General features: G+C 33.2%; 2 protein-coding genes, 2 long non-coding RNA genes and 1 pseudogene across 4 annotated transcripts; 3 read left to right on the forward strand and 2 right to left on the reverse strand.

Annotated features, from left to right (window-relative positions):
• Positions 1 to 684: 684 nt before the first annotated feature.
• LOC104747470 (L-ascorbate peroxidase 3) lies at positions 685 to 3,662 on the forward strand. Its single transcript, XM_010469101.2, has 9 exons — positions 685 to 1,043; positions 1,192 to 1,316; positions 1,498 to 1,547; positions 2,285 to 2,350; positions 2,444 to 2,492; positions 2,700 to 2,782; positions 2,865 to 2,944; positions 3,043 to 3,148; positions 3,324 to 3,662. The coding sequence occupies exons 1-9, from the start codon at positions 928 to 930 to the stop codon at positions 3,519 to 3,521; spliced, it is 873 nt and encodes a 290-aa protein (XP_010467403.2). The 5' UTR covers positions 685 to 927; the 3' UTR covers positions 3,522 to 3,662.
• A 765-nt stretch (positions 3,663 to 4,427) lies between these two features.
• On the reverse strand, positions 4,428 to 9,035 carry LOC104748761 (beta-galactosidase 13-like). Its single transcript, XM_087488359.1, has 18 exons — positions 8,503 to 9,035; positions 8,315 to 8,410; positions 8,109 to 8,221; positions 7,939 to 8,005; positions 7,743 to 7,835; positions 7,497 to 7,640; positions 7,314 to 7,408; positions 7,127 to 7,232; positions 6,951 to 7,035; positions 6,723 to 6,841; positions 6,470 to 6,637; positions 6,199 to 6,374; positions 5,968 to 6,077; positions 5,768 to 5,877; positions 5,570 to 5,680; positions 5,394 to 5,498; positions 4,806 to 5,300; positions 4,428 to 4,723 (listed from the first exon to the last, which is right to left on the reverse strand). Exons 1-18 carry the CDS (start codon positions 8,731 to 8,733, stop codon positions 4,589 to 4,591), a joined length of 2,559 nt encoding a protein of 852 aa, XP_087344485.1. The 5' UTR covers positions 8,734 to 9,035; the 3' UTR covers positions 4,428 to 4,588.
• A 6,707-nt stretch (positions 9,036 to 15,742) lies between these two features.
• LOC147927177 (uncharacterized) lies at positions 15,743 to 17,090 on the forward strand. The gene is made up of 2 exons (XR_015581773.1): positions 15,743 to 15,908; positions 16,722 to 17,090. It is a non-coding gene; the product is annotated as an uncharacterized LOC147927177 (long non-coding RNA).
• A 505-nt stretch (positions 17,091 to 17,595) lies between these two features.
• LOC147927178 (uncharacterized) lies at positions 17,596 to 18,905 on the reverse strand. Its single transcript, XR_015582638.1, has 2 exons — positions 18,105 to 18,905; positions 17,596 to 17,797 (listed from the first exon to the last, which is right to left on the reverse strand). It is a non-coding gene; the product is annotated as an uncharacterized LOC147927178 (long non-coding RNA).
• A 285-nt stretch (positions 18,906 to 19,190) lies between these two features.
• On the forward strand, positions 19,191 to 20,681 carry LOC104748763 (F-box protein At2g16450 pseudogene; annotated as a pseudogene).
• The last annotated feature ends 2,534 nt before the right edge of the window (positions 20,682 to 23,215 follow it).

Consider the following 23,215-nt stretch of genomic DNA (forward strand, 5'->3'; position numbering starts at 1 on the left):
TATATGCTATTTTTTTTTTATAATGCTTAAATTCTATATATTTCTAATTATATGAAATCTGAGTTGAAATTTAGTTTATTTAACAGTTAATAATATAACACCCAAGACTATATAAACAAACATTTCACCCTTCCTTTTTTTTTGGGTAGAATGTATACTAGTATTTTCCTAAAACCCAATATAATCTACTAGTAAACACATATTTCCATCATACATATATGGTATACACAATTTTAACCCAATGACAATAAAATAAAATAATTACTGATATAACACTTGATCATAAAATCTATATTAAAGTTGAAGTACATTTTGTTTTCTAACCTTATAATTATGCTTATTTAAAATTTTAATTGCAATATATTAATCTCTACAAAATTGCACAAAACTCAAAAAGTTAAATATATTAAATTGACCAAAACAATTAGTTTTATTCTCATAAAATTGGCAATATCTGTATATAACAATCGTATTCAGCATGCATGTTAGAGTTTGAATTTATACTAGAAATACTAGTTGCTAGCTGAAATACATGTATTATTAATAAATGAATTTATTGGAATATTTCGGTATGTTTGAGTTATTAAAAAATGTGGATACAAAAAACATGCCTGTCGTTTACAAACACCCTACATCTACTCGTGCCGTTTAGATGACATAAAAATGACATGCATGTCTAACGGTAAACACTAAAGAAGATAAAGCCAAATGTGGTCCACCGGAGGTTAGTATACTGCCGAAAACAGAAGATCACTACTGACACCGATCCATCTATTCGCGTTTTCCCCATTGGGTGTTTTATCTCTTCGGCTCAAACTTCAACGAATTAAAAAAACAAAACAAAAAAGATATTTCTAAAAATTGTTTGTTATATCTTCTTCTTCCACACGCTCTCTTCTCACTCGCTCAGTCTCCGAGAAAGTAACAATGGCGGCACCGGTGGTGGTTGACACTGATTACCTCAAGGAGATCGATAAAGCTCGCCGTGAACTCCGAGCTCTCATCGCTAAGAAGAGTTGCGCTCCGATCATGCTCCGATTAGCGTAAGTTTCCATTGACTACGACGACGAGAGGGTTTTGAGAAATCTCGTCATGTTGTTTGAACTTTTTTTCGCTAGCTCCTTGTTGTGTGATTTTGATTTGTTTTACATGTTGTTGTTGTTGTTGTTTGTCTTCTTTGGTTTTGTGAAGGTGGCATGACGCAGGAACTTATGATGCTGAATCGAAGACTGGTGGACCTAATGGTTCGATTAGGAACGAACAGGAGTATAGTCATGGTGCTAATAGTGGTCTGAAGATCGCTCTCGATCTCTGTGGTGCGTTTTTTCTCGTTTTCCAACTCTGCGGATTAGGGATTAGAGTTGATTATGCTAAGTATTAACATAATCGTTTTATACACCGACCTTAAGATGACTTATTATGTGGTGTTGATGTATCAATTTTTCTAACTTTTTCTTTTACTGTTTTGAATTTGATGTTGATTCTTTGGTATTTCAGAGGATGTCAAAACTAAACATCCCAAAATCAGTTATGCTGACCTATACCAGGTAACTAAAAAAACGAATTTTGCTATGAACTTTTATGATTGCGTAGTCATAGATTTAAGACTGTAATCAAAGATCAGTGTTATATCATTTTTGTTTGAGTTGTGTTGGAGGTAACGCTATTATAAACAAATATTATATTCCTTTCGTTTAGTTGCTTTTTTACCCTCTTTCTTCAGATTTCTCTGGGAGTTTTTAGTAGTTGTGTAAACTCATCCAGATGTTAGTGTGTTAGATAAATTCGGTTGAGTTGTGTGATTGCGGTCTTCAGGGTGTAGAAACAGGGGGAATTTACAATTTCTTCTTCAGGATTGAAACATTTTGAGTATTTACAGTGTGAATTTTTCTTGTCACATATGAAAAGTAATGTTCTTGTTTTGTTTGTATTCTCTAGTTTTCAAAATCGTAGTTCAAATGTAAGAATCATGAGGAATTTTACAAAACGTCAATTCCATTTCTGTGCTAGGGAGATGCACTCACGAAAAGGCCATTAAAAAGTGCCACTTGATCGTTGATTGTAAATTTTTGATTTTTGATTTTTTTTTTTTTAATTTGGCTGTGTGAATAGAGCTGCAATACCATTTCAATTGGTCTCATTAAACTACTCATCATTGGTTTCCTATTTAGCCCTTCACTTACAATCAGAAAACAAATGTTCTAAAGCATAGCTTCTATTATCTTATAACCAGCAACTTTCGGACCTCAGTCATTTCACATGAAATTGATTCTGCCATTTTCAGCTTGCTGGTGTGGTAGCGGTTGAAGTTACTGGTGGCCCTGACATCAGTTTTGTTCCTGGCCGAAATGTAATATAGTTCTTAGCCATTAAGATGAATGGTATTACAGTTTCTCTCCAAAAGCAATTAACTATATATTAGCTGTATGTTTCTCTGTTATAGGATTCAGATACCTGCACTGACGAAGGAAGACTTCCTGATGCTCATCTAGGTTGGATGAATTTTCATTTCATTACAAACTCGCGTTTTACAGAAAAAAATATAAACATCTGAACTTTGTATTTAAGTAGCAAACAAATAACGGAAGATGATCACATATTTGAAGGGTCATTGTAGTTTCCACGATGTACAACAAAATCTTAGTTTGCATGTTATCTTCATTTTGGGTTGAAGTTATGTCTGCTAATTTTGCATGTAGGTTTCAAACATCTCAAAGATGTCTTTTACCGGATGGGACTGTCTGATAAAGATATTGTGGCACTCTCAGGGGCTCATACTTTGGTAAATTCTTTGTTCCCCATTTGACCTTGGTCATTTGGCATTATATATACATGGGGTTTTTAATTAGATTTACAATATTTAGGGAAGAGCTCATCCAGAGCGATCAGGGTTTGATGGACCATGGACTCAAGATCCTCTAAAGTTTGATAACTCATACTTTGTGTAAGATCTTCCAAATCCGTGGACATAATTGTTTTTGCGGGAGACAACTAGTTGTTTTGTTTACTGAATTGTTTAAACCATGATCACTGTTGGTACAGGGAATTATTGAAAGAAGAAGAATCAGAGGGCTTGCTGAAACTTTCAACGGACAAGACTTTGTTGGAAATCCCGGAGTTCCGTCACTACGTCGAGCTTTACGCAAAGGTATAATTATGAGAGTCTATCTTTACTCTGATCCAAAGATCCCATTCAATTATTAATTCGCAAGCTGCATCGTGTACAAGCTAAGATTATGATGCAAGTTGCATCTTGATTTCTTCTTTTGTAAACCATTCTGTTTCTTAACAAGTATTAGTTTCTAACTTTTGTCCCTTAACAGGACGAAGATGCATTCTTCAGAGACTATGCAGAGTCACACAAGAAACTCTCAGAGCTCGGGTTCACACCAACATCTTCAGTCACTAAGGTGATAACAGACAACAGCGCGGTGCTGGCACAGAGTGCAGTCGGGGTTGCAGTCGCTGCTGCTGTGGTGGCTTTTGGCTACTTCTATGAAATTCGCAAAAGGATGAAGTAAATAAAATAGAAAGAAGACACGATTCTCCTTCTTATCTCTTGTTTTTTGCAGCTCATGTTTGGTAGTGAACTAGTGATGTTGGTTCTTCCTTGTCATAACATGTTTTGGTTCTGATAAAAGAAAATTATATTTTCATGAAAATGGTTATGGCTTCAAAAATAATAATTTGAAAATGATTTAAGATCAATAACTAAAATTAATTTGGTTGAAATTAAGATTAAAAGTATTATTCAGGATGTAATCAGTAATTACTAACTAGCCTAACAAATGACTGAATGAGGGTTTTATTCAATGCATTACCGAGAAGAAGTAGAACAACCAAAAATGGGACATTTGGATATAGTATTTACAGAGTTGGACAAAAGATTTACGGGCCTCACGAAGAAATAGAATCATATTTTTCATAGTAAATTATAAACCTAAAAAATATACTTAAAAAACCTCTTGTTTGAAAAATAAAGTGTTAAAATCCACCTAAGAATAAGTTATTGACAATAACCTAAAAATACATTTTTAACCATATTCAACATCAATGAGTCAAGGCACCGGGAATCTGCTAATTTCAACCTTACTTTTACGAATCGAATTTGGAATTCCATTATACATCACGTAAAATTTTCAGGTCTATCTCGTAGGATAAAACTTTTTAATAGACTCGGAGATTATGGTGGGTTTTTTCATACAGAGTAAGTGATCTTGATCTATTGTTTTTCCTATAACGTTTGTTATGGCTTTACCTCGAAATGTTGGATAGTCCATATATCTCAATTTGTATATTGCAACCATGCCGGACGGATAGCAAACTATGCGTTTTTTTCCCAGTAGGTTTTCATTTATTTGATTATATGCCAAGTTTTGTTAATTCGATTATGCTGGAGGATGTTGCCTTTATATTTCCGATGTAACTTTTATGACAAAAAATTGACAAATCTCTTTAATTCTTAATTTTTTATTTACAGCAAAAATGTTTTAATTTATAAATTCAAAAAATGGAACAACAAATCAATGCATACTTTACGTATCTACAAAACATAATTACATTAAGTATTAAACCGTTCAACGAATCCTTAGTTCTTCTTGTCACGACCACACTTGACTTGTACAGCAAGCTTCTTCGCAACTTTAGGGCATGAATCCTTTTTGTCTTGCTGGAACGTACTCTTGTTCACCGGAATTGCACACTGTGCTTTACCCAAACAGTACTGCAAAAAAAAAAAAAAAAGGTTTGCGTTACGTCTATCATGTAACATTAGTTACAAACATAAGCCAAGTTTTCATTTTTACCTTCTCGACGACTTGCTTAGAGACAGGAGCATTACAAGTTCCAAGAGTGAAGTTTCCACAAGTTCCATTCGGATTTCCAAAGCTAGCGAATTCCACAGCGGAGATCTTCTTTGTGCCGGAACATTTGAGTTTAGCCGTGAGTTGCACGTCATCAGTGATGGCTTGGACTTGGTCATTCTTCCTGGTCCAGTGTCGGACACTAGGAGTGTAGTTTTCTCCAATAAAAGAACATACCGTGTCTCTATTGACGATTACAAAGTCGATAAGCTCTGGCTTCACATTCGCTTCTTCCTCGAATATAACTAGAAGGTTTTTCTTGGGCTTCAAGAAAGACCTAGGGATGTGATACTCAATTTGGGTAGGCTGTCCTAAAGGCGGTAAAAACGACATCCAATATCGACCAACACCTTCTCCGTTCACCCAAATCAAACCTTTCCCCATTCCATTCATCCTAATTGCTGCTGCGCTTTGGCTCTCTGGCGCATCAAAGTATGTCTGCAATATCTCAAACATTTGTTCATTAGATCACAATTCTTGTTCAAGTTACCCCAAATTGTTTGCCGAAAGTTTTGAGTTTTTTTTTCCCACCTGGTACCATGTAAGCCCTGGTTCTTTTCCTGAGAGTTTCTGCCATTTAACCTTCTCCAAACCTTCCTCGGCGTGGATTCCAAGCCTTTCACCTTCCATACCGACCTACAGATTTGGAAAATAAGATCAAAATGGCCATGACAATCGAGGTTAAGTAATTAAGATTCACGACAAACCTTGTTTCCCCATTTGTTTTGTTCAGTGAGATCAAGTGGTCCAGAGCTCAAGCCTAAGATAGAAACACTACGTGGACCTGTGTACCTATGCTCCATATAAGATCCACTATCCTGTTTATACAAAACATTTATATATCAAACTTGAATGTTTTTGTTATTGTTAAATCTTTTTTAAGAACATCTATGTTAATTTCTTACTGGAAATCCAGTTAAAACTCCCAGCATGGAGAGGTGGTTCTCTCCCTCTTTTAGAGAAACTGGCTTCTGAAAGACGAAACTCTTCTCTTCATGGCTACCATGTCCGTTTCCTGAACAAGTTCATTACTTAGGTCAGATTTTTTTGTAAATTTTAACCAATCATCAAAATGTTTTAGCCCATCGATGGTTCTCAATCTTACCAAGATATTCTCCATTGAGCCATACATGCAACGCGTGGCCAAGACTAGCGATCCTTAGAGTAGGCTTACCTCCTTTATTCTTAGAGAGATCACTGTCATCTATTTTAAAGCTGCATGGAAAATTAAAAAAAGTGATATTTCCTATATATTTGTGTGATGTGTCCATATGATTTTTTTCTTCTTCTTCCTTTTTCATTTCATAAGAGATAGTCCAGTTATATCCTTACTTACCTTGTGGTGTACCATCCGTAATCAGTCTCGTCTTTGGTCAAGCCGTAGAGCTCAACAGGCACATAAGAGTCACCCTTGATCTTACTTGGCACTGTCTCAGTGAACACTTTGAAATCAAAATTCTTATTCGCTTTTTTTGACTTCATGTAGTTTCTTGCAGTATGATGAGAGACGATCTGAAACAAAATAGCAACCAACATAAAATGAAATTCATGATTCATTTTTTTTATTTTTTCATGGATTTACTACAAGATTTTGAATTTGTCATTACCTCCGCGGTGTTATAAACAACGGTTTTGCAGTCAGGGAGAATACTGATGGAACGAGGAGGAATAACATATTCCTTGCCCTTAAATTTGATATTTTCTGCAGATTCTGTGTTATTGTTAGCCAGAAAAGCCGCACAAACTTTGGTTCCAGGCTGCTCGTAGTATCGAATCTGCAATTACAAAACAATACATAAATATTTTCTAAGAAAGATTCAAAATTTTGGAATCTTCCACTATGTATATAGAAGTCATTACCTCTGTTTCATTGCTAGGCCTCTCGACTCGAGGCTGTCCCCATAGAAGTGCCTTCTTGCACAAGTTAAGTGCGTTGTGAAGATGCTTAAGATGACCGTACTTAGGCTCTTTTTCCAATCCTAGTATATAACAAGAAAAGGGCAAATGAGAACATATAATTAATCTGTGATTCGATTTTATTTATTCACAACGATCATATGCTATAATTGTTTTTTTTTTTAGTTTTACCGTATTCATCAAGAGGTGCATCATCGTAGTAACGAGTGGTCACATAATGTGCAGAGGTTCTTCCAAAGTTGGTACCTCCATGATACTATAGGAATGAAAAAAATTGGATAACAACATTCATGAACATATGAATCACTTTTTTTTTTTTTTTTTAATTTGGTTTTTTGGCCCCTTACCATGTAGTAGTTGACATGGCTTCCATTCTTGGAGAAAAACCGGGCAACAGAAAAGGCAATATCTTCTACAGATCTTTGTGTTGGGGGATCGCCAAAAACTCGGAACCTACAATCAAGTTACAAGACATTTTATGCTTTTGTTACATGAAGATACTAATTAATTAAGGAGTTCAAGTGAGGAACTCACTGAGTAGTCCAGTTCTCTGTCCATAAAGACGGCTTGTTGTCTTTGTTTGGACCAGGGAATGTATCGCCGCAATGTCGTCCGTTACAAGCATTGATCTGTTAAAAAGATTGAAGTTCTTGATTTAACATTTTGTGATTCATGTTTATATAATCATTAATATAATTGTTAAAAAAGATGACTTACCATAGGATCAGGAGCATCATTTTGCTTACACACAACCCATGGGATCCCCAAATCCATCGAGTGTACCAACTTAGATGCCCACTTAATGTACTTTAATCCATCTTCTTTATATGCTCGTTGAACTGCACTATACTCATTCTCTATCTGAATCCAATTCCCAATTTACAAAATGTTATGATTTATATATCTTACAAAAGTGTTTTGAGGTTTTATTCTTTATGTTTTTTTTTTTGTGGTCAATGTTACCTGTCCTAATATAATGGGACCTCCTTGTGAAGCAAAAAGCTTCTCCTTCTTCATCATGTCAAGTATCACCTTAACATACCTCTCTGTATGTTCCTACAACCAATAGTATTCTCCAATTTCTTTAATTGTTCCATCATCACACAAATATCCACATACACATATCATACATACACATATGTGTAAAGTAATAATATACCTTGAAAGGTTCATTATCGGTACGGAAGAAGATCCCGGGAACTTCTCTCAGCCAGTAAGGAAGTCCTCTGATGATTCATCATAACCATAACCATGAAACATGTCACATATATCAGAGCATTTAAAGTTTGAGAGAATCAAATTATAACATTAATTAACAAAGAAACATACCCATGAGTCCATTCAGCTTGAATAAAAGGTCCAAGCCTCAAGGTTACATACATACCGTTCTTCTCAATCAATCTTATGAACTTCACCAAATCGGATCTACCCGAAAAATTGAACTGTGTCCCAAACAACAAACGAAAATTTCCTCAAAACAATGAGATGAATCTTCTCTCTGTTTACTTTTATTTTTTGTTAATATTTTACATTACCTTTCCCTGCTCAGGTTCATGCACGTTCCAAAAAACATATGTCTGAATCGTGTTCAACCCGCCTTGTTTCGCTCTCTTGATGATGTTTGGCCACATCTGAACAAACCCCACATCAGATATTCTCAAAAATCAAGTCAATACTAAAAGATAAAACTACTTTAACTAAGTATTGTATGGATGATATTTACTTCAGGAGTGCTACGAGGGTAATGTATGGAGCCAGAGTAAAGGAGTTCTCTATTTCCATTGATGATCAAAGACGTTCCATCATAAGTTACTTCTTTCTTTTTATCGACCGAAGTCGTCTTCTTCTCTTTCTCTTTCGCTTTGTCACTGCTTGAGAGAGCTACAGAGAAGGAGAGGATAATCACGAGAATGGCTAATAAAAGCCATGAATGATCAGAAGAATGTATTCTCATTTGACTACTTTTCTTTCTGTTTTTTTCTTTTTCTTTTTTCTTTTTCTTTTCTTATAGTTTTTTAAACCCACCCAAAGGGATCTCTTCTTTGTCGGAGGAATTATAAAAATGAGGAGAAGTCAAATAATAGACTCTTAAGAAAAAAGAAAAAGAAATAAGATGAATGTTTGGTAGAGAACATAAGGTTTCAGAGAAATTCACGCATCTTAGTTTGAGATTTCACTTTTTGTTTATTTCCTTATATTCTCCTTTCATTTTGTTTTCGTTGTTTCGTTATATTTCTATTTTTAGGGTTTTTGTTTGAAGAGCCTAATTTGGTGGGCAAACACACAATGTCTTCTCTCAATCAAAGGCTCTCACCACCAACATATATCTTTATTTCAATTTTTTGTTTTTATAAGCAGCACTTTTGGATCTTCATAAATCTAATAAGCTTTGTATAAATGTGGATTCAGTCCATGGGAGATGATCTAACAAAAGGTCCTTCAGATGATCACAGATTTTTTTTTTTCTTTTGAAAAATGTTACTATTCAAACTTTTAAATCTCATAACGGCTACTTGTAAAACCTTAAATCATCTCTAATAGGGATTAACTTCCCCAGATTACTTTTATTTAAAATTAATAAAATAATACAGAAAGAAAGAGAAAGAGAGAGAACATGCTTAAAGTATTTGGGGAAGAATCATTACTCAGCTTACTTTTACACTTGTCTCTTTCTCGTTAGTTAGTTATTAAAATATTAATATTTTTTTTTGAGTAAGACTGAAGAATTTCTCTAGTGTAGATGTTCTTATGTATGCTCCATTACATAAAAATGCATAAATGCTTTGACGGCATGGTTGAAGATTCAAGGCAAAGCAAAAAATATTTGGTAAGTAAAAAATGTGGCTGATTTTTGAAGTAATCAACTAATCACCTTTTCAGGGCAACAATTGAATTTGACAAACTGAATTGTGCATAAAACAGGGGAAACTGCTGATTTCGCCACAAACTTAGTTCTTTTATCATATTTATACACATAACTTTGAGTTGTATTGTAACTATATCAATTTTAGCTAATTTTTTTTTTCTACACGAATAATGAAAGTTAATTTAGTCAAAACCATCAAATCGACAAACAATGTTACTCTTCCGTAATGCATGCTGCGTTTGCATTTTAGGAAGTTGTGGGAGCATAATCCCATACTCGATGATCTTGGTGGTCGAACAAAAATCAGATCTCAAGAAAGAGTTTAACAAAAAAATGTGTATTACGGAGCTTTTGTCTTGAGAAAAAATACCCCTCCTAGGATTATAATGTTATGTATTTATACTAAAAAGTACAATTAATTTAGTAATCAGGCACAATTATTCTTCATAAATGCGTCCGTTTTGATCGTAGCATTTAAGCAGTAACGCTCGAATCTTCAAATTTGATATACAGTAGCTGTATATAATACACTATATAAGTGATACCATGCATCTTCGTTCAGTTCAATTTTTTGTTTATTATCCATCAATCCAATTGTATAGTAATTGTTTTGGTTAAAATTTATAACTTAATCATAGTTAGAGTTATCTATTTTTCTATATAATAATCTAAACTTTTATTTGATACTCCCTCTGTTTCATAATAAGTGTCATTTTAACACTTTACACACAAATTAAGAAAACATATTTAAATATCTCTTATACCCTTAAAATTGATATTGACTCTTGATATTCTTCAATGAATATGAGGTTAAAGTTGGAAATTTATGCTTAATATTACATTGAAAATCTAAAATGACACTTAATTTGAAACAAAAAAGTCAGGCCAAAATAACACTCTTTGTGAAACAGAGGAAGTATTAAATACAGAAAATATAAATATGTAATTATAAACTGAAATTAACCTGAATACTGAAAACAAATGTTCAAATTAAATAGCACTATCTAATGTGATGTTCTCCATCACAAAAATATTTCTACTGAAATCTAATTTTTTTTTTTTTTTTTTTTTTTGACAACAAAGTACAAGATCAACTCAAACGAGCCAATTTATAGGAAAGTCGTTCACATATGTAATTTGATGCGACTCAAGTCTAGTTTGACGCGCTAGCTTGTCAGCACTACCATTCTGTGAACGGGGAATAAAGACTACAGAGAATGATAAGAATTCTTCCTTATCATCTTCGATCACGTCCAAGTATGTCTTGAAGGCAGGCCACTCGGGAGGCGAAAACACCATCTTTACCAAATCAGATCAGTCTGTAAGAAAAACAACATTCTCATTACCTGCACCAATCATATACCGGATTGCCCAAATAAAAGCTTCCACTTCGGCATGAAGGGGCGATAAGCTATGACGAGAATTGGATGCACCCATAGTTGGGAATTCTCCATCAGAAGAAATGCAATGCCATCCTCTACTGATAAACTGATCTGATCCCTTCCAAGATCCATCCACAAAGCAACGGTATTTGCCTCTAAACCTATCAGTCACAGCCAAGGTTAAACCTATCAGTCACAGCCAAGGTATTAACCATAGGCTCAACCCCTGGTCTAGAGCCGCCCAGAGTCGATGATCCCAAGGCATCCTCCTGTGCCAAAAACCACAACTTTGACTGAAATCTAATTCTTTACCACGAATATAATTATATTGAAGATTTTTCTAATCTACACATTTAATATCTTGTGAACCATAATTTATCATTTGAAATACCCCACTAAGTCACTAACCATGTATCTAACATTGATAAATTAACAGAAAATTATTTATAAATTTTAAATTTTTACATTAAGAAAATAATGAAATTTAATTGATCATAAAGGTTAGCACAATATTGTTTCCGCCACTCTACTTTTGAAATATACACATTAATTAGTGTTTGACATAATAACGTGATATATACTATATACAAATGATATCCTCCATCATTCACACTATTACAATAGATATGCATTATAATGTTTAACTAGGTGATACCCGTACTAGATTATATATTTTGTTAGTTATTTTTTTTTGTAATTTGTATTTTTGTAATATAGTTTTTTATTTTGATTTATTTTCTTTGTTTATATAGTGTTTATTTGTATATTTGGGGTTATACAGTAAATTGGAAATCCTAATAGAGTAAGTAGTTTGTAAAATGTAGTTTTTCATGGAAACAGACACACCACAATAGTAGATAGTAGTTTTGTAAGAGGATAGACGGGAAAAGAGCCATTTCATACCCGTACACAATCCGAAAGTGCGAATTGCTACCTGTACAAATAAGGAGTGCCAATTTATACGTTTACCCTAAGACATTTCAAATTTCATACCTATACTCACAAAATTGAGCCAATTTCACAGTCCACGTTAACGGAATTAAGTCAACCGTTAGAGATGCTGACTCAGAGTCCACGTAAAATGCAAAAACGACGTCGTTTTGTTTTCTTCGAAAAAAAATTGTGGAAAAACCACACACTAGAGGTTCGAACCCATGACCTCTTCCGTATTTAGCATATGACTTAACCAATTTATCCCACAACAATTTTCGAAAGAATAATACAAACTTATTAATATAAACCTAAGGTAGCATCCATCGAAATCGAAAAAAATTGTGGAAATCCCCATTGCCGCAGGTCGAACTCAGGTACTCAAATACAGACAGCATAGCACTAACCAACTGATCCCACAACAATCCTTGGTACTAACACACAACTTTATCTTTATAAACCTATAAGGTATCTAAGTCCCAATTAAATGAATTTGAATTGGGGAAAAAATAAAAATCCTAGGGTTCTTCTTCTATCAAATATAACTGATAAATTTATAAATTTATATTTAAATTATAAATTTATAATTTATAACTGAGAATTAAATATAAATTTATAAATTAAGTATAACTGAGAATATATTTATAAATTTATAAATTATCAGTTAAATGAAATGTTTAAAGTTTAAGGTTTAAGGTTTATAAATATTTCATTTAATTTTTAAATATAAATTAATTTAATTTAAATATAAATATATTCTCAGTTATATTTAATTTATAAATTTATATTTAATTCTCAGTTATAAATTATAAATTTATAAATTTAACAGTTATACAAATTTATCTTTATATTCTCAGTTATATTTAATTTATATTAAATTTATAATTTATAACTGAGAATTAAATATAAATTTATAATTTATAATTTCATTTAATCTAATTTATAAATTTAATTTATAAATTTAAATTTATAAATATATTCTCAGTTATATTTAATTTATAAATTAATATTTAATTCTCATTTATAAATTATAAATTTATAATTTAAATATAAATTTATAAATTTATCAGTTATATTTGAGAGAAGAAGAAGAATCCTAGAATTTTTATTTTTCCCCTAATTCAAATTCATTTAATTGGGACTTAGATACCTTATAGGTTTATAAAGATAAAGTTGTGTGTTATTACTGAGGATTGTTGTGGGATCAGTTTGTTAAGTCCAAAGCTGTCTAAGATTGAGTACCTGGGTTCGACCCGTGGCAGTGGGGATTTCCATAATTTTTTTCGATTTCGATGGATGCTACCTTAGGTTTATATTAATAAGTTTGTATGATTCTTTCGAGAATTGTTGTGGGATAAACTGGTTAAGTCATATGCTAAATACGGAAGAGGTCGTGGGTTCGAACCTCTAGTTTTTGGTTTTTCCACAATTTTTTTTCGAAGAAAACAAAACGATGTCGTTTTTGCATTTTACGTGGACTCTGAGTCAGCATCTCTAACGGTTGACTTAATTCCGTTAACGTGGACTGTGAAATTGGCTCAATTTTGTGAGTATAGGTATGAAATTTGAAATGTCTTAGGGTACATGTATAAATTAGCACTCCTTATTTGTACAGGTAGCAATTCGCACTTTCGGAATGTGTACGGGTATGAAATGGCCCTTTTCCCGAGGATAGACACACCCTGCTTCCATGGCTTAATTTATAGTTTGATAAAAATACATGTTTTAACGGATTTAACTCAAAAAAATTTTATATTTTAAATTTTTAAGAATTAAAATATTAATATTACTTAAGTATTTTATAGACTTTAAATTTATTATAATATTTTAAACTTTCGACGGAGTTCAAATATTTATAATAATTTAACCATTCTATAAAAATTTAAATATTTATAATATCTTAAACTTTTTAAAAAAATGTAAATATATTATAATATATTGTAATATGTTTACTTTTTAAAAGTTTAAATATTCTCAAATATAGAACCAAATTAAACTGTTAAATTTGGATACCTGATAAATCAAGTTTCCTGCTCATTTGTACTCAAAACATTTTAGTCACATATTTATAGTGATTATGAACCATATTCCAAAATATTTAGTCGATGTGGGATATACAGTACACTTTTTCTGTAAATTAGTTTACAACTTTACATATATATAATTTCTGCGTTTTTAATTCTTTCTATCTATACTACTCACAATTAATTACTATAATTTTGTTAAGGAAATATTATAATATCGGAAATCAAGCAATTTAGTCAGATTTGGTAACTTGAATATTCGTTTTTAAAGATTTTAACTGAATCACTAAATATCCTTTTAAAAGATTATCTGTTAAGATCAATATTGGTAATTAAGGAAATATCCGAATTTTTGGTAATTAAAATTTATGATTTTCATTTAAATACCTTAAAAAAAATGAAATCAGAGTGTTTGCCTATATCGAATGAGTTTGTTTGGGATCTTAAATAACTAATCTTGAATGAAATAATATACTGGATCCGAAAAATATTATTCTGGAATACAAACAGATCCGCGGGTTTTTTTCCTTCTGTAGTCGGATATTTTAGGATCCGCGTCCCGACCCGGCAATTTTTTAAGTGATCAACCAAGGGTATTTTCGTTATTTAAAGAAATCGAAACTATAGGTTAATTAGATTAAATTTTGTGATTCTCTAATCATTTTTAATGAAAAACCTACCAAAACCAAGTCATGATCCATTTTTACTCTAGAGAGTACTTCTGCTTTAATAGTATAGATTATAATATTCTAACATTAACAAATAATTAAACAGAAAATTATTTATGAATATTGAAATTGTGATCATTAATTTTGACATATATATATATATATATATCTTCTTATATAAAGTTTTGGTTTCAAAGTTAGCCATTAACATGATCACAAAGTTATTTTTAGTTTTTTTAAACTTTTATTTTTCTTAAGAAAAAAAAATTACCAAGAAACAGAACTAAGTTTGAGAAATATTTTTATTTTTATTCATTTATTTATTTATTTATTTTTGTGCACCCAAAAAGAGAATTTTTTTTTTTAAATTAGTATATGTAATACTAAATAAGACATATATATATATATATTTCATATGATTACATTTTAGCATATTTGATATGATTTACATGTTACGTTTTGGATATAAAAAAATTATCCATTACTGATTTATTGAAACCTTAGTCTCCTAATATTGTGTCTCATTTTATTTGCATAATCAAAGAAAGCAACCACTTCCGCATGACTTTGTGAGATGCTTCTACGACGAAGAGCTCTCACGTAAGATGAAGATAAGAGCTCTTCCGCTTTGGGGAAGCTCTTCAGAAGTAGGAATCTCTAAAAACCAGAGATTTCATGGACAATGCTTAAAAAAACAGTGAGTTTATTGCCTTCTCTCACAAAAGGAAAAATGCACTTTACTGTGAACATCTTTAAGCAAGATGGGAAGGAGATGATGTAACCTGCACCATCCAGATCCTTCTTCAAGTACGATTTTCTTTTCTTTACTTTTGATGATGAAACATGTCGTATAAAAATATAGAACAAGAGGACGATGACAAGAAGAAAGAGGTGGTGGTGGTGTCTTCCGAAATATTAGTCCCAAACAAGTAAAACGACGAGACGAACTAGGACGTTACATACATTAGTCCTTTTTGGTTTTGAGAAATATCCTAAAATAGCACACATCTAAGTTTTTCTTCCAAACTTAGCACACATACCAGATTATTCCAAAAATAGTATTATATTATATATTTATAATCTTTTACCATTTAAAATTAATTGAAAAAACAAGATCGAGGAGAATCTAAAATAACAATAATCTCTCGCCGTCTTCGTGTTCTAATCGCCGAAGACCACTTCCTCTGTCGTTCGTTGTTGCCGGAACCCAGTTCTACCATCTCTGCTCCATAATCGATTCACCAATTCTACACATCTAGGTGAGCCACAGTTCAATGTTCATCTTTATTTCCTAAATCTTTGATTTTCCTGAACTTGGATTGATTAGTTTGTGAATCATATTAAGGATCTGCAACTCTAGCTTAATTTGCTAAACAAGGAAGAAATCAGAACAAAACCTAGTTTAGAAATGTTTCTTAGCTTGGAATTAGACTGAACGTAGACTCTCAATTGTGTTGTATATGGGTCTGATTGCAATGCTAGGCATTCTGCTTTAGAAGATGTGGTTCATGATTTGGAAGAGAGTGTTGCTAAGGGGCTTGATGGTGAGAGATTTAGATGGTTTGTTGGTTGAATATGACTTCAAAATAAAGAATTCTTTCTAGGCTATAGACAATCATCTACACATCTCTTGAGCATCATGGAGTTAAGATGGTCTTGCTTTTTTGGTGTTGCCTCTCTATTTATCCTTTAGCTCACCAGTGAATGTGTATGATTTTGATTTTTCATGTAGGTTTTGTCTCACTCATCGTTGGTTAGTAACTTTATTTTCTGAAATTCACTTCAGATTTCTTGAAAAAGATAAAGACAAAATTATGAGTGGAGCTGTTTTGTTGTTGTTGCTGCTGCTGTTGGAAACTTGTTACAACGGTTGGAATACACCACAATTTCATGTGATTAATTTTGGTTGTTTATGTTCCAAATACTTAATTATGTTTATAAATATTTACAACCGAGATAGAAATGATTTTGATGGGTATTTGATAAGATTCAGATATTATGTTTCATCCTTATAGCTTATCTTTTTTAGTTGTGTATTGTGGATTTTTAAAGTTTTCTTTGGAACTTTGCAGGGGATGTGTTGTACATAAAAAAGAGTTTCATTTAGAGAGTAACCCATCAGTAAAAGGTCTAATTGTGGTGATGTCACTTGTTTTGCGAATAACATATAGTGAAATAGATGGAATTGGAGTAACAGATGTGTGAGAAACTCCATTGCTGTGTGAAAGACAGAGAAATGTGAGTGATGGAGGAAAGGCAGATAGGTTCTTCAAACTGCAGAAGATGAAAGTGCCAGTCACTTCAGAACAATTTTGTTTGCATCCAGCCTTGTTTTACCTATATTAATGTTTATTGTTAACCAGTTTGACTTATTTGTTACACTTTCTTAGTGCCAAACAACTCATTTTCTTTTAATGAAAACCATCTTGAATTTTAAAGAATCCTTCCTAAACATCATTTAATTTATTTTTATGAAAGCTACCTGAAATTTCAAGGTGTCATTCCTAAATATTATTGAATTCTTTCTAAATTTATAATAAATGTGTTTCTAATTCTCTTTTTTTTTGGAGTTTGCCTTAATATGTCAAAAATTACTCCATTAGTAAAGATATTTATGCATATCCAAGTGTTTACCAATATCCAGAATTTTTATGAAAGTCATCCTGAAATCCAAACAGTTTATGAAGGTTATCCTGAAGTTCAAGAAATCTTTCCTGATTTTTTGTTTAATATTTCCTGAATTAAATTATTCTCAATTTGATCGACGCATAGGGACGATTGTTTGATCATCTATAGACCGAGGCAAATCATCAAGAAAGACTAAAATCAGAGGACATTTCCAGTTAACAGTTTTAACAGCTCGTTTTTTACGTTTTCTATCATTTTAAACCTTTTCATGAAGGCTCTCCTGAATTTCTTTTTAAGTATTTCATGAAGACCATCATGAATTACCAATAGTCCTTCCTGAATATTTTATTTTAAAAGTCATGAATCCATGTGTTAAAACAGAAACATGTGCAGATCAAAAGTACACCATATAGAGATTGGGAGTTGCGAAGCTTTGGCTAGCTCGTCTTTTTGAACCAGAGCTCGTAAGTCTCTCCGGTCCCTTTCTTTCCATACCTTGTCCAAGCTCTTGTGCTAAAGCCTGTAATTTCCACAGAGAGAATAATGGATATTTGACACTAACATGCTTTGTAGTAAACACAAAAGACACGTACAAAAACAAGATGGTTGAAACATTTCAATGTTAATGAAGTTAAAGTAGCAGCAAAGTCTACAAGCTGTCACGTTCATTGATGCTTTAATCATGTAAAACATGAAGACAGATCATTGAGAAGGCAGCTAAAGATATAAACCCACTACGGTCCTTATTAGTCTTGTGATCCTTTTTGGATACAACAAAGAGAAAACAATAGTGTTTGCACTTAAAATGACATGTGTTGTTAACTTACAAAATCATTCATGTCCTTGTCACATCTGATGAGGGTTCATTGACAGAAGACAAGAACCTAGCTCTCGTAAATGTTTAGACAATTATGCATCACCATTCTCTCATGGCTTGCTCGTCATGCAAATATCAAAGACAAGTTTATCCCCATTTCAATAGCAGTTTCATCAACATGTCAATAACCTCATTGCTAAAAACAGAGAGCACCATATTGAAAATCTAAGCTTCCTCCACAAATGTAACAAGTTATTCTATTGATCAACTGCATGATATGATCTTATATAACAAATTAGATAACGAAAAGCTACAGAGCAGCTCGATCAACCACAAAATAAACAGAAAAAATCATTTCATGAATCAAAATCATCACTACCGTTTTCTAAAATTGTTGCGACTAAGCTTAAATTGTAAAATAATTCTCCTACAGCAATGAATGAAAATCTAAATACCATCATCAACAATAGGTAACAACAAGAGATGAAGACAGTCCAAATTCAAATTGGAGATAGAGAGTAGGTGTTGCGAAGCTTTGGCTAGCTTGTTTTTCTGAACTAGAGCTCGAAGATCTCTCTGGTCCTTGAACCAGAGCTCGAAGATCTTCGACGAGATCTGAACCATAGCTCTTCATTCGCCTATGATGTCACCTCTGGTTCCTTCATTTCAGGTTAAGATTTACCTCCACTTCAAATTCAATTTTGTTTGCCGGATATTTCTCCGATTCTCTTTCGCCGGATTCACATTCCCCCGATTCTTTCTCGCCGGAGGAAGATAGAGTCTTCGGTTCTCCCAATTTCTTTTCTAATTCCTATTATTATTAAATATTACAGAGTAAATAAGTTGTTGTGCTAATTTTGTCATTTTTAAGAGTCAGTGCTAACTTTGGAACAAAAACCTAAATATGTACCATTTTTGTCAATTGCCCTTTTGTTTTTCTTAACCAACTAAAATCGGCCCGCTAGGTCTCTTGCTACTGCTAGGTTTCTCTACATCGCCTTAATATATATATCGTGCTAGGTTTCCCCTATATCTAAGTTTTTAGCATATCTCTTTCTTTGGTTGATCGGTAATCATGAATTCAAAAAAAAGAAAAATGAATTCATTATCTCCCATAACGATTAATGATCTCATCCTGGAGATATTGTCGAGATTACCGTCAAAGTCAGTCGCCAGGTTTGGTTGTGTGTCGAAGCAATGGGCATCAATGTTTGGTAGTCCATATTTCAAAGAGTTGTTCCGGACCAGGTCCTCTGCTAAGCCGCGCCTCTTATTCGCCGTCGTAGAAAATGGCGACGAAAACGCACAACCCAAAGGCTGTGGTGTGTGGAGCTTCTTCTCGTTACCTCAGCTTGAGCATCCATATGAAAAATCGTCGTCTATTAAAACCAAAAAAAGAAAAACCAAAAAAAGAAAAACCAAAAAAAGAAAAAAATCGTCGTCTACGACTCTTAAAGCAGCGGCTGAATTTCATGTGAAGTTCTCTCCAAAAGGTCTATGGATCAATCATTCTTATGACCTAAGATATTGTTCATGTGGCTACGCCTCAGGCTTGTTTTATATCCATGGTAGTCGATATCAGGCTAGACCTCTAGTATGTAACCCCGTCACAGGACGATATGCCATCACACCTGATCGGTATACTTACAGAAAGGCGTATAGCTTTTTCGGGTTTGACCCAATTGACAAGCAATACAAGGCATTGTCCATGGCTTATCCATCTGGTCCTGGTCATCATAAAATTCTTACATTTGAAGAAGATGGAGATTTGAGGTGGAGAAAGATCAAATGTCCTTTAAGATATGAATTCAAGAGTGATGGGGTATGCATCAATGGAGTTTTGTATTACTTAGCTGACACGTCGGATTGGGAAGAGATGAATGAATATGAGCATATGTATATAATAGTTTGCTTTGATGTTAGGTCTGAAAATTCTCCTTTATCGACGTAGAAAGGTTTTGTCGATTGATAAACTACAAGAGCAAATTAGCTGTGGTTTTTTGGGAGGATGATGAAGACATTTATGAAATTTGTTTTTATGGGAAGAATCTCGACAAGTATTTGGAGGATAATCTCGATGTTGATGCCACTAATGAGTTGCATGTGTGGGTTCTAGAGGATTTTGAGAAAGAGGAATGGTCGGAATATGCCTACACTTGGACCGATGATAAATTCTTCCGTCGTCACCGGAGTAACTGCTTCAGGTGAAATAGTGTTTTCGATGCGCAAGTATATATCTAATCAACCTTTCTATGTTTTCTACTTCAATCCCGAAAGGAACACTCTCCAACGTGTTGAAATCCAAGGTTTTGGTAAAGCGTTTAAGCAACCTTGTAGCGTTCGCACCTTTGTAAACCACGTAGAGGATCTTGATGTTAACAATTTAGAACTACTCAAATCATTCCATCCTCCATTCGAAGAGACAGGGTATGTAGAGCCATCAGATTCTGAATGAGACTGAGAAGGAGGAGAAGAAGACAGGGAAGATCATTGGAGTTAGGTGAAAGCATCGGGCATGTCATTTTGTGCTCTTATGCACTCTGTTTTTTTTTTCAACCTTATCTATTTTACTGTTTTTTTCTCTCTCTTTTTTATGAGCTTTATACATCTATCCATCATTTTGTTTGGTCTTAAGAACATGGTTTTGTTGTTTCTCTTAGGTCTGTCTTAATATATAAGCTGAGTATTTTTGCTCTAATTTTCAATATTTTTTCTTCTGGATGAGAATTGTTCTCTGTTATTTTTCAACATCTTTAATTTTTGTGTTTGTTATTTGTGTGTGATGGGATCGATTTTCAAATACTTAAAGGCACTTGTAATAATGTTCACTGATTTTTAACTGTAACTGAAGAAAACATTCCGTAAGTTCTACCGTTCCTGGTTTATATAGTCTTAGTCTTCATGTTCTCAATGCTTTGAAAGGTTGGATTGTTAAGTCTTTGTTATCTTTCGGTTTCTTGGGCTCTGAAACATATTTTGATTTCCAAATAGGAGTTAGGTGAATGCATCGAGCATGTCATTTTGTGTTCTTATCTGTGCGCTTTATTTTTCTTCAACCTTATCTATTCTACTGTTGTTTCTCTCTTTAAAGAGCCTTATACATCTATCCATCATTTTGTTTGGTCTCAAGAACATGGTTTTGCTCTAATTTTGTTTCTTCTGGATGAGAATTGTTCTTGTTGTGTTTGTTATTTTTGTGTGACGGGAACAGTTTCATGATGACACCATGACTCAAATACTTAATGGCATTTGTGAAAATGTTCACTGATTTTTTTTCACTGTAATTGAAGAAAACATTCTTTCAATTCTGCCGTTCATGGTCGTCTATATTGTCTCAGTCTTCATGTTCTTAATCTTTGCAATTTCTTGTTAGCTTAGTGTTAAAAGGATGAAACTTTTGGTTCCCTGTAACAATGGTTTTTGCCTTTGATGTTGAATCTTGTAAGATGGAACATTTTCGTTTTCTGTTTTTGGGGTCGTTTAAAGAACATTGCTTTGTTTCTTCTCTAAGTTTCCTGTCTGAATGTGAGAATATATGCTTTTTGATGTCCTCTCTTCTTGGTCAACATCTTATTGATTTTTTCATTTGTATGTGATATCAATATTCAAGTTATATATATATATATATATATATATATATATTTTGGTTAGAACTCAATATTCAAGATATGATAGCAACAAAATAATTATTTATCAGATTCTTTGCCTGATGATAACCCCCAAAATACGAACAAGTTCCGACCGTAAAGCTTTCTTTAAAAAAAACCTTTTAAGAAAAGATTGGTGATATAATATCAGACATGTCAATCAAAGGTGAGCGTTCTTGAGTTTCAGCACAAGATGTTAAGGACGCCTTCAAGGATAATGAGTTTGGAAAAGAGGGGGCGATCAATTTCAGCATATTTGATTCGGATAAAGGCGGGAAAATCTCTCAGACTGAGTACAAGGTGTTCAGGTGTTGATGAGAGCTCTAGGACAGGAGGGGGTTTGCAGATGTGTCTAAGATGGTGATGAGTTTATTGATGCACACAAGAGAATTGGAGGGGTTAAATCTTCGGATATACAAAACGCTTTCCAAACTTTCGGTTTGAATAGTGATAGGAAGACACTACAAGAAAACAAGCAGTTTGTGACCCCCAAAAGAGTCTTAAAATGGTCGCAAAACAGCCATTTGCAACTATTACGAGACTATCTAAGTTGGTCGCTAAAAAACGGTCGCAAAATATAACAGTGACAATATAGTGGCATATTTGCGACTCTTTTAAGACTAATAAATATGGTCGTATAAAAGCAACGGTTTAGAGACACAAAGTAATAGTCGTATATTTTGAAACACCTGTCGCAATACTGTCACATATGTGCGACTCTTTTAAGACTAATATATATAGTCGTAAACTTTTTATCTCAACTTATAGTGATCTCAAAACAGTTGCTAATTTGCGATGAAAAAGTGACTTGTAAAACCGTCGTATATAAGCGACTACATCGTGGAGTCGTATATTAACGATGTTTTAACGATAAACTACAAAAAAAAAAATTTAATTTTACTAAATCAATTAAAAATAATTAAATTAAAAGTATTATTTATTTCTTAAATTCATTATAAACAGTAAATACAATATCAACATTTTATTTTTATATTTGAAGATTATAAATTACAAAATAATTATTTAGAAAAAAATTACAATATCTATTTTATTAAATCAACTAATTAAATAAAATAAAATAAATATGATGTTGTGGTTGGCCGGTGAAAAGCGTAGGTCCAGCGAGTTTGTGGAGGAAGGAGACGGTGGAGGAAAAAGCGAGTGAGAAGAGGATTGTGGCGGCAGAGAAGAGATGCAGTGGTTGAAGATCTAGATGAATGGTGGAAGCTTCGAGTTGTGTTGGTGGTAACCGACGGCGGAAGCTTCAAGACACGGTGGTGGTGAACAGCGTAAGCTTCGAGATCTGTTGGTGATGAATGACGACGAAAGCTTTCAGATCTGGTAGACTGAAGCTTCAAGATGTAGTGGTGGTGAACGGTCAAAGGTGTGGCCGAAGGTGCAGATCTGGTAGACTGAAGCTTCAAGATGCAGATGTTGTTAATGGAAGTTTCAAAATTTGGGGAAGACGATGAGA

This window comes from Camelina sativa, chromosome 15 (assembly GCF_030686135.1).
Source record: "Camelina sativa cultivar CO46 ecotype springtype chromosome 15, ASM3068613v1".
Classification (NCBI taxonomy): Eukaryota; Viridiplantae; Streptophyta; class Magnoliopsida; order Brassicales; family Brassicaceae; genus Camelina; species Camelina sativa.

Bases quoted from the DNA above. Each gene is read 5' to 3' on its own strand.
- LOC104747470 (XM_010469101.2), top strand. From the start codon at position 928: ATGGCGGCACCGGTGGTGGTTGACACTGATTACCTCAAGGAGATCGAT. The intron at 1,548-2,284 runs GTAACTAAAAAA...TGCCATTTTCAG, and splicing joins GTTATGCTGACCTATACCAG to CTTGCTGGTGTGGTAGCGGT. The intron at 2,945-3,042 runs GTAAGATCTTCC...CTGTTGGTACAG, and splicing joins TTTGATAACTCATACTTTGT to GGAATTATTGAAAGAAGAAG.
- LOC104748761 (XM_087488359.1), bottom strand. From the start codon at position 8,733: ATGAGAATACATTCTTCTGATCATTCATGGCTTTTATTAGCCATTCTC. The intron at 7,641-7,742 runs GTAACATTGACC...AATTGGATTCAG, and splicing joins GTCCCATTATATTAGGACAG to ATAGAGAATGAGTATAGTGC. The intron at 4,724-4,805 runs GTAAAAATGAAA...TTTTTTTTGCAG, and splicing joins CTAAGCAAGTCGTCGAGAAG to TACTGTTTGGGTAAAGCACA.